This window comes from Podarcis filfolensis, assembly GCF_964270895.1.
Source record: "Podarcis filfolensis genome assembly, chromosome: 1".
Classification (NCBI taxonomy): domain Eukaryota; kingdom Metazoa; phylum Chordata; class Lepidosauria; order Squamata; family Lacertidae; genus Podarcis; species Podarcis filfolensis.
In genome coordinates, this window is record NC_139604.1 from 12,408,056 (window position 1) to 12,420,711 (window position 12,656).

The window sequence follows — 12,656 nt, forward strand, 5'->3', positions numbered from 1 at the left end:
TTGTTGACATATTTATATAGATTTAAACATACAACTAGATGACTTCAACTAACATAATACACAATATTGCTGTACTGTACTTTCTAGCAGTAAAATGATACTCGTGTACAAAATCAATGGTGTATTAATAAACTTTTTCTGTTATAAATGCTCAATATATGCACAAGAAGAGTGGCATTTCAATGAAATAACTACATTATGTGAGCAAATATTTTCTTGACCTGCATATTTGTGCTTTATACATATATTCCTAGTTTACAGCTGCATTGAAATAGTTTAACACTCGAAATCTTAATATATTGGTATTGGTGCAATTCTATACCCAGAAAACTGGGAGCAAACCCCCTTCAACTGGGAATTATTTCTCTATAGACATACTGTACATAAAATTTCTCTTTAAGTATTCTGAGTGTTTTCCTCTTTTTAAACAGCATATTCAAAAACCCTTAGCAATGGAAAAAGACCACTGCAACAGTTCTGGTCAACAACCTGAGATTTCTGATCAACCAATTAGGTAATATTTGAATTGATTTATTAATCTAGATGGAAATCAAAACATGAAACTTAAAATAAAACCTGCCAAAAGATTGTATTGATCAGGGCTATAATCCCACAGGTTCCTAAGGGCTGCTTTAAAGGCTTATTTATAGTTTAGTTTTTGTACTTATAAATAAAAAGAACTAGATATAATTAAACACAATTCATTAACAGTGTCATGCATAAACTGTGTTTTAGGCTGCAATCATATGTACAGTTTGACTGCTTGAGGGTGCAACTATACTTACACCCAGAAGTAAAGTCCATTAATGTCAGCAGGATTTACTTTTGAGTAGACATCTACTGTATAGGATTGCATAGCTAATCCTGCTGAGGTTAACAGGATTTAACTAGTATACATGCAGGATTATAGTCTTTGCTGGAAAAATACATGACAAAGACTCTGATCTTTTATGAACTGATATTTATGTGTATTTTGCCAACAAAAACATAATTTATACCTATACATGGTAATTATTGTTTGCAGGCTATTAGAAATAGCAATTTACAGTATACCTTAGGTTAAGGTAGTTTACAGTAGTACATGTGCTAGCAGTTTTTCTCCTTAGATGTAATTTCATACACTTCTGTTTTACAGTTAGATCTTGTTTCCTACTTATTTTTTTGGGTTTTTTATAACACAAAATGTGATTCATTATTAGATTACAAATCTGTGCATTGTTATCTGGTAGTGTCCCACTGAACAAAGTGAAGTTCACTTATGAGTTAAATGCTGAAGTGAATCCCATTTTCTTAACTCTCTTTCATAATAAATTGTTCTTTCAGAACTATCAGGCAGCATGTGAGCACTCAGACTGAAGAACAGGATGGAAATCAGCAAAGTAACATATCAGTCTGTGTAGCTGATGATCTTGTTACATCAAAGGAAACTGCAGCAGATCAAATCAATGCAGAGTTATTTGTGTCTGAAAAAAATACCTCAAAATCAAGTGAAACAAATAAAATAGAAACAGTATTTATTGCAAATAAATTTACAAAAGGTATACAGCATATTTTATTGCATTCACTTCATTTTCTAGGGTCCTTTCTCCCCAAAAAATGTTGCAGAAAGCAAGAGTCTCAATACAGGACTTTTAAAATATAATTTGTCGGCAGGAGAGGTATGGATTGTGACCCCGGCATGGTGGGCAGATGTCTTCAGCCCTTTCCCTTCATTGTAGTTCCTGTCCATATTGGGTCTCTGGTGCATGCAATTTGTAAAGGAAAAATACACCCACTGGAGGAATTTCACCCCAGTGCACATTGCATCAGGTCCACAGCAGGGGATAAAGGACTAAAGCCCCTTACTTCCCACTCCATGCCAGGGTCTTGATTCAGATTGCGGGGAGGGGGTGTTTCATGCTGGCAATCTATGTTTATAAAATCAGGGACAATAGAGCTAGATATATGATTCATGTCTCGTTCGAGTCTTAAAAAATAAATGAACATTTATGTTGGGACACATCAACACAGAAATGCATAATGTTACTCCTAATGTTTTTTCATTATATTTTAAACAATTAGGCACATAAGATACTTTTATGCAAGCTATTTAAAACACTATAGTAGGTTACAGACCAATTTGAATAAAATAGCTCCAGTATCACTAGGTTTGTTCAGGTCTCCCATCTGATATTTCTAAAAACTTTTAACCGTTTCAGTTAATCAGATGCATGTTGTTGATATATAAATAGTTAATAATAATAATCGGTGGGATTCACCTGACGAACCCTATCAGCTGAAGCCCTGCTTTCCCTTCTTGCGTGCCCCCTACATGCTTCTCCCCAAATGGCTCTTGGGTGTCTGGAGATCCATCAGAACACCACAGGTGTAGGCAAGGGGCGAATGTCCCATCTGGCAAGCTGAAATTGTTTTTGAAGATTATAATAAAGCATGTTCCAAATGGAAAAACAAACTTTTCCTGTTTATGCAATGTAAATGAACCTGGTTTTGCTTTGTTTGCAGAAAATCCATCATGTATGGATCAGATGTCTAGTAGGACCTTTAAGCTGGATCTGGATAATGCATCTTCTGTAGAAAAATATGAAAGACAATCAAACGCACACAATAGTCCTCTTCTAATCCATAGATATGTGACTGAACGGAAGAAACGAGGACTGTCCTGCACATCAAATATTCAGTCTACTATAAACAATTTTGAGAGTAAAACAGAGCAAAATAGCATATTGCATTGTGACACTGACAAAGTCCACACTATTGGTCAGATAGCCCCAAAAGATGTTTCATGCACTAAATCATCTCAACCTAGAAAGGAGTCTGATCACATCGATAAACTATGTTTTATAAATGGTAAAAAGCCAGAAGAAACTGTATATGATGCTGACATGGAATTGACTGCTAGTGAACTAGGTGAGATACTCTTAATTAAATCAAAAGCCAAGGTTGAGAACGCTAAAATAGTAAAAACTTATAAAATTTCAGCAAATTTGAGAAAAGTGAAAACTAAAAGCACAGAAAAACAGATTGAGGATAAATATAACATTAAACCTAAAAAATGTAACGAGAAAGTTCCTAGTAATGGAAAAGTTAAAGATATTGATATTGTTGAATCTAAAAATGTTCTACCACCAGAAAAAGGATTGTTTCAAATGAGAAATGATCAGCAAATGAAACTGAAGAACAATAAACTTGGAGAAGATTTCAAGAACAGTAACAAGAATGACAGACAGGTGCATCCCCTAAGACTTGTAGACTTACGGCAAACAACTCATGTTTTAGAAACAGAAAAAATGAAAGATACAATTTTCGAAACAGCTCAGAATTCAGACAACCAGGTCCCGGAACATAATTTTAACATACCTAGTGGTAAAGTACCATTAGAAGGTTATTCTATTGAAAGCTTGCCACCAGTACAAAGCTGTGTGGTTTCAATACAGGATTTAGACATAAATGAGACCTATCCTGTTGTTTCCAAAATAAAAAAATCACATTACAGTGAAATGGAAAATGGGCAGTATTTGAAAGGGCCTAGATCAAAGGTATGCAATTCTAATAGCCAGACTATACAAGATGAAAAGACTTATATAAAAAGTAGCTTTAATAAGAGAGAAGTGTCTTCCAGTTTCAGAACAACAACAGAGAGATCTGCTCATGCTTTAGGTATTCCTAAAACAGATCAAATTAATGAAGAGTTTTCACATGGTGATAAAAGAAGAATTTTTGCAAAAGCTGGTAGAAAGACATACATTATATACCCAAGCTCTCAGAAAAAAACTTCTGTGAAACAAAAATTACATGATGAAAATGTGTATACTGAGAATATCCATGAAGGAAATGAAAACATTCAAAGAAATTCCAATGTTCAGCATGTTACCATTTCATGTTACCTAAAGAAAGCGGCTGAAGGTTGTGTTGAAACATCCGAAGAAAGGGTAGATTCTACACCAAACCCAAGCAAGATGACCTATAGTGTTTCTTCATGTGATCAAGGTAAAAGCATAGAGAAAGTAATTTCTAACAATACTGAAATAGCTACTGAGTTCCATAAAATTCCAAAAAACATTCCAGTTCTGAAAAACCCTGAAACATTGCAATTCTCAAGAATTTACCAAGAAGAAAATTACTATGCTTCCACAGAGAATGTGAACATAATTTGTGAAGAGTCTTGCAGCAAAAGACCAGTATCAGACTTTGGTATGTGTAGCTTTACTTTGGATATTAGGAAAGGCACTCTAGGTATTAGTCTGACTGTCAATTTCTGCCCCCGTTCCCCAATTTAATTGGGTGGGTATTGTGATTTTAATAATACTTGATTTAAATTCTTCAGATATACATCCCTGTACAAAAAAACTAGAATATATGCAATTGAATAGGCCTGGACCATAGCCATTTTGGATCAGGCAGTGTGCTCTGGGTGATTAGGGATCACGTACTATGCTCTGGTTAGTATCTGGAAGCGCATGTAGCACTAACTGCTTTTCTGATATGAAGTGATGCTTATATGTCCATCAGAGGTATCCTACAGGGGTATGCAGAAACTTTTGAGCTATATTTAAAAATCTAATGATTGTTGCCTCATATTCATGGCCTTCTAGCCCACTTCATATATCTGATAAAGTGAGCTATAATAGTCCATGCACATTTATGCCATACACTAAACTTGTTAATGGGTGGTTCCCTAGACCTGATAGCAGAAAGCTGACTGCTCTTTATGGGGTTACACTTCCTCTGAAGGAGAAGATATGTAGGTTGCGGGTACTTCTGGATCCATTGCTGTTCTTTGAAGCTCAAGTGGCCTCAGTAGCATTGAGTGCCTTCCATCAGCCTTGATATGTGGCCCAGTTACACCCCTATATGGAGAAGGATAGCCTAAATTCTGTTGTCTATGCTCTAGTAACCTCTAGGTTAGATTACTGTAATACGTTATACATGGGGCTGCCTTTGAAGATGATTTTGAAACTGCAGCTGATTCAGTGGCCAGGTTGCTCACCGGAGCAAGACGGTCTCAGCACGTAACACCAATCCTGGTCTGATACTGGTTAGTTTCCAGGCCCAATTTAAAGTGCTGGTTTTGACCTATAAAGTCTTACGCATATCAGGACCCTAATACCTCAAGGACCACCCCTCCCCTTAAGAACTGACCCAGACCTTGCAATTGTCATCTGAAGCCCTTCTTTGTATGCCCACCTCCATGAGAGGTCTGGAGGGTAGCAACACAAGAACAGGCCTTTTCAGTGCTGGCTCCCCACTTGTAGAACGCTCTCCCTAGGGAAGCTAGCCTGGCACAATTTTTACATATATTTAGACCGGGCAAAATATTTTGTTTTTAATCCGCTCTTTGGCTTTTAATCATCTATGGCTTTTTTTTTTCATGGATGGGATGTTTTAGTGTACAGTGGTACCTCGGGTTACATGCGCTTCAGGTTACATACGCTTCAGGTTACAAACTCTGCTAACCCAGAAAAAGTGCTTCAGGATAAGAACAGAAATCGTGCTCCAGCAGCACGGCGGCAGCAGGAGACCCCATAAGCTAAAGTGGTACTTCAGGTTCAGAACAGTTTCAGGTTAAGAACGGACCTCCGGAACGAATTAAGTACTTAACCCGAGGTACCACTGTACAGGGTTTGTTTTTTGGGTTTTTTAAAGAAAGTGTTGGTTTTAATGTATGTATACAGGGCTTGCTTAAAATATTGTAAGTCGCTTTAAGTTGCTGTGGCAAAAAATTAATTATAGAATTGTAGAGTTGGAAGAGACCCTGAGGATCATCTTGTCAAACCCCCTGTAATGCAGGAATATGCAGCTATCCCATACAGAGATCGAACCTGCAACCTTGCTGTTATCAGCACCATGCTGTAACCAACTGAGCTATCCAGTTGACTGATAAACGTTAATAATAATAATTAAAGGGAGACACAGTGGCTAAATATGGTGAACATGCACAACAGTTATGTGATTGATTGCAGCTCAGAAGTATGTGTCCCTCCGTGTTCACAAATGTGCAACACCCCTTCACACTCTATATAAAGTTTGCCCTCCGTGTAATCAGACATTGTACTTCTATGCTACCAGTTGTATTGCCTGATGCAGTAGGTGAGGAAATAACATTAAGAGTTCTCACTTCAGCTATGTTTCACTTGCTAAATATTACAGCATCTACTTTTTACAAATCACAATGTTCATTTCAAATACCATGGCTTAAATTGTGTTTGATTAATTAATTACAGTTTCAGCCTATTGGTCTTCCAGAGGGAGCTATGTTGCCCACCAATATTTTATCCTCACAACAATTCTGTGAGATAAATTAGTTCTAGAGAGGATGACTCCCAAATCCATCAAGTATCATGGTTGAACAAAATCTGAACTCGTCTCCCCAATTTAAGTTTGGCATGCAATCAACCACACTACTGTGTCTCCAAAAATATATATTTATTATTTTTTCAAGTTTATTAACGTTCCAGATATTTTTGCATTTAGTGATTCAATAATAGCTGTAATTTCAGGGCGTAAGCCTCTTCAAGAACTGACAAATATCAAAGCACCTTCCCTTCCAAAACCCAATAAAGACCTAGAAGAAAATTCCACATCACCTGTTAGACGCAGGCGAGCTACAGTTTGCTACAAAGAACCCAAAATCAACAGGTTAGTTTTTGACAGATGGTTTATTTTTGTTTTGTTATATTTAAATATTTTTCAAAGTATGCTTGACACCTTATGCTGTAATTGGCATTTATCAAGCATATATTTTATGGGAACATACAGTTGTACAAAAAAGAATCCCAAAAGTGACCCAGAAACATTTTAGGAGAGTAGAATAATTACTTTGTGAGAGTTTATTGAAACAATTTCCATAATCATGACAGTTAAGACTAATAATACCTAAAATTTAGGTTTGATTTTAAGGAATAACACATACACACAGATACAAAGCTGCAACCCATACTCAAACTAGTCTAATACAGTGGTACCTCAGGTTACATACGCTTCAGGTTACAAACGCTTCAGGTTACAGACTCCGCTAACCCAGAAATAGTGCTTCAGGTTAAGAACTTTGCTTCAGGATGAGAACAGAAACCGTGCTCCGGCGGCGCGGCAGCAGCAGGAGGCCCCATTAGCTAAAGTGGTGCTTCAGGTTAAGAACAGTTCCAGGTTAAGAACGGACCTCCGGAACAAATTAAGTACTTAACCCGAGGTACCACTGTAGTGCAATCTTATCCTCACACTTCCTAGGACTTGGGACTCAGCTATATAGCTGCAAATAAATAACATTTTAAATGTGTTGTAAAGTGGAATATACAAATGGGACACTAGATGGCAACAGTGAGCTATGCCAAATTCAAGGTATTTTTCAAAATGTTTTATAAAAAAGCATTTTCACAGCATTTTTAATGTGTGTGATTCCACCTAAGTCCCATGAAACCCATATTTTTGAGTAGACATGAAGGAGATGGATCTGTATTAGTCATTTCACTGCCTCATAAAAAGAAACATGGGTGCTGGTGTTTTGCAAGTGGAGCACGAGCACAATTAGTACACCTTTCTGGAATCACACAGCTGCTATGACTTTTCTAAATGTACACAGATTTTTGAGGGGCTTCTTGTGTGAATCGAAACTAATCTAGTATATCACACTATTTCAAGTACCCCATTAGAGAAAAAGTTCAAAACTACCATCTCTTAATCAACTGCAGCTTATTACAAAATACAAGGAGTTTACTTGTGTATTTTTAGGGCTTTAAAGCGGGTGGGGATGGGTTTTTTACCCCCAGGTAAGTAGAGTTAGGATTGCAGCCAAAGTGTCTTAATTAGAGGAATGGCTATTCTGTACAAATTCTTATACTAAGTAAAATTTATGAATGATATTTGCCAGAAAAGCTCACCAGTTCTATTCTCAGTGCCACTAGTGATTTAATTATTTTTGTCTTTCAGCAAATTGAGGAGAGGAGATAAATTCACAGATACAGAGTTTCTTAATGCTCCAGTCTTCAAAGTCAGAAATAAACAAAGCTTTAAAAGTAAATCAAGATTACTCTAAAGAGGCTATACAGAAAAGTGCCTACCAGTATGTTGTATCTACTTTTTAAACAAATTTTATTATTTCTTCCTTACTAAATTCCACTGACTCAATTTTGATTTGAACTAGATTGCTTTCTTCCACACTCTTTTTAATCAGAATGAATGAGGTGAGCAAAAGTATATCTACACAGACAAAACTTTAGTGTTGATAGTTTATGTCAGTAAGTTTAAGCGTTTCGTAGCATCTTTGCCTAGCATATTTCTACCTTAAAACTGTTGAATTAAAGTTTCCAAGTTTTGCACACAATGTAAAGTGAATATAATTATTTCAGAGGATAACAGAAGTTTTCCATTTTACTTGGAAAAATAGCTATTCTCACAGCCTGAACCAATTCTGAGTTACAGCTGTTGTGTCTTGTATGTAGAGGCCTATATAAAAACATGGGGTGACCAAATGACGAGTGAGGACAGGGTTCTTATCCAAGATAAGGAAGGTTGGTCTAGAATAGATGCCTTCCCCTTGCTTGCTTCTAACAAGAAGAAAACCCTCTGCTACAGTTCCCTGCATTGATATGATTTTGATAGGAGTTTGGGATCTCTTCCTAAATGAATTATGTCCTCCCCTTCTTACCATCTGTCTGCTCCCTCTTTTTTCTACAAAAGCCTTGTGATTGCACCATGAGGTGAGTGTTCCTCATGAATTTTCCTTTGCACAAAAGCACTACTGCAAGAAGTAGAATCAGCTCCTGATGCCAAATCAAGCAGGCAGAGGATTCTTTGTATAGACCGGGAACCCAAGCCTATTCCTGTGCATATGTAAGACTGAGCTGCTTATGCGAGGTTTAAATTTTCCTTTATCAAGAAATGTGACACCTACATTGACAGCAATGTACATTTAATATCCATTCAGCACATTAACAATATTTGGATATGGCACAACTAACAAGAACACTTTTGGCTTCTCACAAAATATGTCCACCCTCCATGACAATAAGAAAATACTCAGAGAGAACCTTCTACCTGGAGAAATGCTTAGCCAAGTTTATAAATAAAATGTGACAATAATGGAGGAGCCAGGGTGGTCAATTTCATATTGTCTAATTTTGTCTTTACATTTAATTAACCTTGTTTTCTAATCATTCCTGTGATTCACTGTGCTTCCAATTCATTTGAAACATTATCTTAATATTAAGGGCTATCCCCATGTACCATAACAACAACAACAACAACGGTATAAATAATACAATCATCATCATCAAGTTTAAATAATCCTGTATTCCTGTGCCCTACATAATAGCAGGTGCCACTAGGTAAAGGTAAAGGACCACTGACAGTTAAGTCCAGTCGCAGACAACTCTGGGATTGCAGTGTTCATCTCGTTTTACAGGCTGAGGTAGCCGGCGTTTGTCCGCAGACAGTTTTTCCGGGTCATGTGGCCAGCATGACTAAGCCACTTCTGGCGCAACGGAATACCGAAACCAGAGCAGTGCACGGAAACGCCATTTACCTTCCCGCCGGAGCGGTATCTATTTATCTACTTGCACTTTTTGGCGTGCTTTTGAACTGCTAGGTTGGCAGGAGCTGGGACCGAGCAACGGGAGCTCACCCCGTCGCAGGGATTCGAACCGCTGACGTTCTAATCAGCAAGCCCAAGAGGCTCAGTGGTTTAGACCACAGTGCCACCAAAAACAAAAACAAAAAACAGAGGAATAAGAAGGCCAAAAAGTGTGCCTTAAGTGTCTCAAAATAGCATGGGGATCAGAAGGAAAATGTAGTGCTCATCATACTGATGTTTCAGGCACTATGCAATAGGTGTTCATAATACATTTGTTTTCTGAGAAAGCTTTGTGTTTAATTTTCCCCAACCCAGGAACACTCCCAGTGAGCTTTTTACCATGGGAAAAGCTGTGGCCTGCAGTGATTGAGCCAGTGCCCAACATGAATATACACATGGAAATGAATGGCTGTATGGCAGGAATGTTGTTTCTAGGTAGCCTGGGGGCCTGAGCCCTGAGCCTTTTCTGCCAGACCCTAGATCTCCTGTCCTGTTAAGAATCTTATTTTAAAAAAACAAGAAACTTTGATGACGGGGCAGCTGGATACACTGGAAATGACATAGCTGGCGATACCCATCCATGCAGCATCTTAATTTGTCCAGAGAAATATACAGTCCTGGGTGGAGTAGGGAAGAGATGTGTGTGAAAGTGGCTGAGAAACACAGAGAAGGCATGTTAAGAGGAGCAGCGCACATGTGATGAAGGGGTGATAGCAAAACACAGTAACCAATAAATCAGCATAAACTAGTCCGAGAAATCGTAGAATTAAGGGGTCAGCCATATCACACCTGGGAGTGAGTATCATCACATGCGTTGCTCGTGATCATACTGGTTTTAAAAAACTTAGTGTGGGCTGGCCTTCAGTTAACATAATTTAAGTCTGTGGGTTTCATTGGGTCTACTGTAGGATGACAAAAGTTGAATATCACCCACTATCTTGAAGACAGATATTAAGAATATCATATCCCAGATAGAATTGCTTAAGGCTTCTTGGATGGCTAAATTTATCAGGCTGCAATTTGGAGAAGGATTGGGGCATGCAACTAATTAGCAAGGAAGTGCCACGAAGCATGCGTTTATCCAGTGTATTCCCCTCGTTACTGGGAAAAGGCAAAGACGATGTCGTCCCACACCCAGAGTTAAAGAGAAGGGTTGTTAGGAATTAAATTACAGGAAATTGAGCCGGAACGGTGTTCTGCACCGGGTTAACTGGAAGATCGGGGGTGCTATGGCTGAGCGGCGACCAAAAAACTTTTCCTCTGCAAGAGAAAAATGTCCTACACGCCCCCCTCTAAGGCGGAAGGAGGAGGTTAGGGCTGAAGCCTCAAAGCCACGCCTCGCACTCATGTTTCATGTTGTTGAATTCACGATCAGTCCTTACTCTCCTTCACGACCTGCTGCTCCTGTTTCCTCGCCCAGTTGCTATCCCTCTGTGCTGCGATGTCTGTCCCAGCAACAGCAACAGAACGCGCAGAAAGGGCTTCAGACGATCTGATTTTCTACGTGAACGGCAAAAGGGTAAGTGGAACCGAGCTTCCCGAGGACGCAGGAATAGCTGCTTGGGGGGGTATTTCCTGCTCTCACAGTGCAGCTTGAAGTGTAGCAAAAGGAAACTGCCTGTACTGTACTGCCCCCTGCTTCCGATTAGAGGGTCCCAGTATAGTAGATAGACCCCCTTTACCCCTCTTCTAACAAGACGTTTGCATTCTGTGTATTAACCCAAACGGCAGAATTGCTTCCCTGCCTGCGGCCCTAGGGAAAAACACAGCGGCAAATTACGGTAAAAAAAGCCCGGAAGGTTTGCATTTCACGTGCTTTGCAGGTTGGAACTAGACACCTTTGCTCAGAAGTGAATTCCTCTGGCTACGGTAGGAGTTAACCGCTAAGCAAGTGTCCAGACAATTGCAGCCTTAAGAGTCTCGTTGATATTAAGAAAAGCAAGTCAAAACTCTCGGCAGTCAATCCTATTTAAAATATGCCAGACTATAATGTGTAGGGTATAGCTATACCGTACAAATATCCTTTCGAGTGTTGGAATATTGCAGGAAATTCACCCCCCTCCCCTGTTCTCCAACACAATAAACTCACAGTGCCAAGGGTGTGCATATTTACTGACTGGAAACAAACAAGGACATTTAGATTTTTTTTAACATACGGAGACTTTTAACATACTGGCTGATAGGCATGCAATAAATAAATAAATGTTACACCTCCGCTGCCTCGGAATCCCAGATTTTTGGACTAAATCCCAGATTTTTGGACTCTTGGGATGGGAGAGTGCTGTTGTTCTCTTGTTCAGATTATAGGCTTCCCACGGGCATCTGGTCAGCCCCTGTGACCTAGATGGGCCATTGGCGTGATCCAGCAGGTCTTAAGTTTCAAGAGCATTCTTGGATAGTGCTCGTTGATATTAGTTTCACCTCTATATCTTCCTTCCATTTTATCAACTTTGTCATTTTAATTTCATTTTTTAAAAGGCCCTTCTATACACTTCCGCAACATACTACCACAGTGTGGACTAGTTTGCTGGTTTTAATTTTAAAAGCACTGCCTTTCGATCTTGATTTTTAAAAGCATTTCCTCACTGCCAATGCTGTTCTCTCAAGCCATCACTACTCATCTGATTTCCTTTACAAAAAATAAAAGAGCAGTTTAGCTACCCACTATGGGAAAAAAGGGATGTGGGTGGTGCTGTGGGTTAAAGCATAGAGCCTAGGACTTGCCGATCAGAAGGTCGGCGGTTCGAATCCCCATGACGGGGTGAGCTCCCGTTGCTCTGTCCCAGCTCCTGCCCACCTAGCAGTTCGAAAGCATGTAAAAGTGCAAGTAGATAAATAGGTACCGCTCCGGCGGGAAGGTAAACGGCGTTTCCGTGTGCTGCTCTGGTTCGCCAGAAGTGGCTTAGTCATGCTGGCCACATGACCCGGAAGCTGTACGCCGGCTCCCTCGGCCAATAAAGCGAGATGAGCGCCGCAACCCCAGAGTTGGCCACGACTGAACCTAATGGTCAGGGGTCCCTTTACCTTTTTATGGAAAACAAAACAAAAACAAAAAACCTATCCCCTGTGTCAGGGAACCTTTGACACTGAA

The 12,656-nt window shown here is 39.2% G+C and overlaps 2 protein-coding genes across 15 annotated transcripts in view; both read left to right on the forward strand.

Moving 5' to 3' along the window:
• The window catches only part of SGO2 (shugoshin 2), a 20,106-nt gene extending 11,789 nt beyond the window's left edge, over positions 1 to 8,317 (forward strand). For 8 of the 14 annotated variants that reach the window (XM_083628259.1, XM_083628266.1, XM_083628261.1 and 5 more), the window contains 5 exons: positions 432 to 514; positions 1,324 to 1,538; positions 2,503 to 4,191; positions 6,486 to 6,636; positions 7,924 to 8,317. In XM_083628259.1, coding sequence (XP_083484385.1) covers positions 432 to 514; positions 1,324 to 1,538; positions 2,503 to 4,191; positions 6,486 to 6,636; positions 7,924 to 8,029 — 2,244 coding nt within the window. In that variant the 3' untranslated portion in view covers positions 8,030 to 8,317. Of the gene's footprint in view, positions 1 to 431; positions 515 to 1,323; positions 1,539 to 2,502; positions 4,192 to 4,324; positions 4,440 to 6,485; positions 6,637 to 7,923 lie in introns of those variants that run through there. The other 6 variants (XM_083628264.1, XM_083628263.1, XM_083628258.1 and 3 more) reach the window with 4 other exon arrangements.
• Positions 8,318 to 10,587: 2,270 nt separating this feature from the next.
• The window catches only part of LOC310768349 (aldehyde oxidase-like), a 54,686-nt gene continuing 52,617 nt past the window's right edge, over positions 10,588 to 12,656 (forward strand). Inside the window, exon 1 of the mRNA XM_083626337.1 lies at positions 10,588 to 11,084. Coding sequence (XP_083482463.1) covers positions 11,007 to 11,084 — 78 coding nt within the window. The 5' untranslated portion in view covers positions 10,588 to 11,006. The remainder of the gene's footprint in view (positions 11,085 to 12,656) is intronic.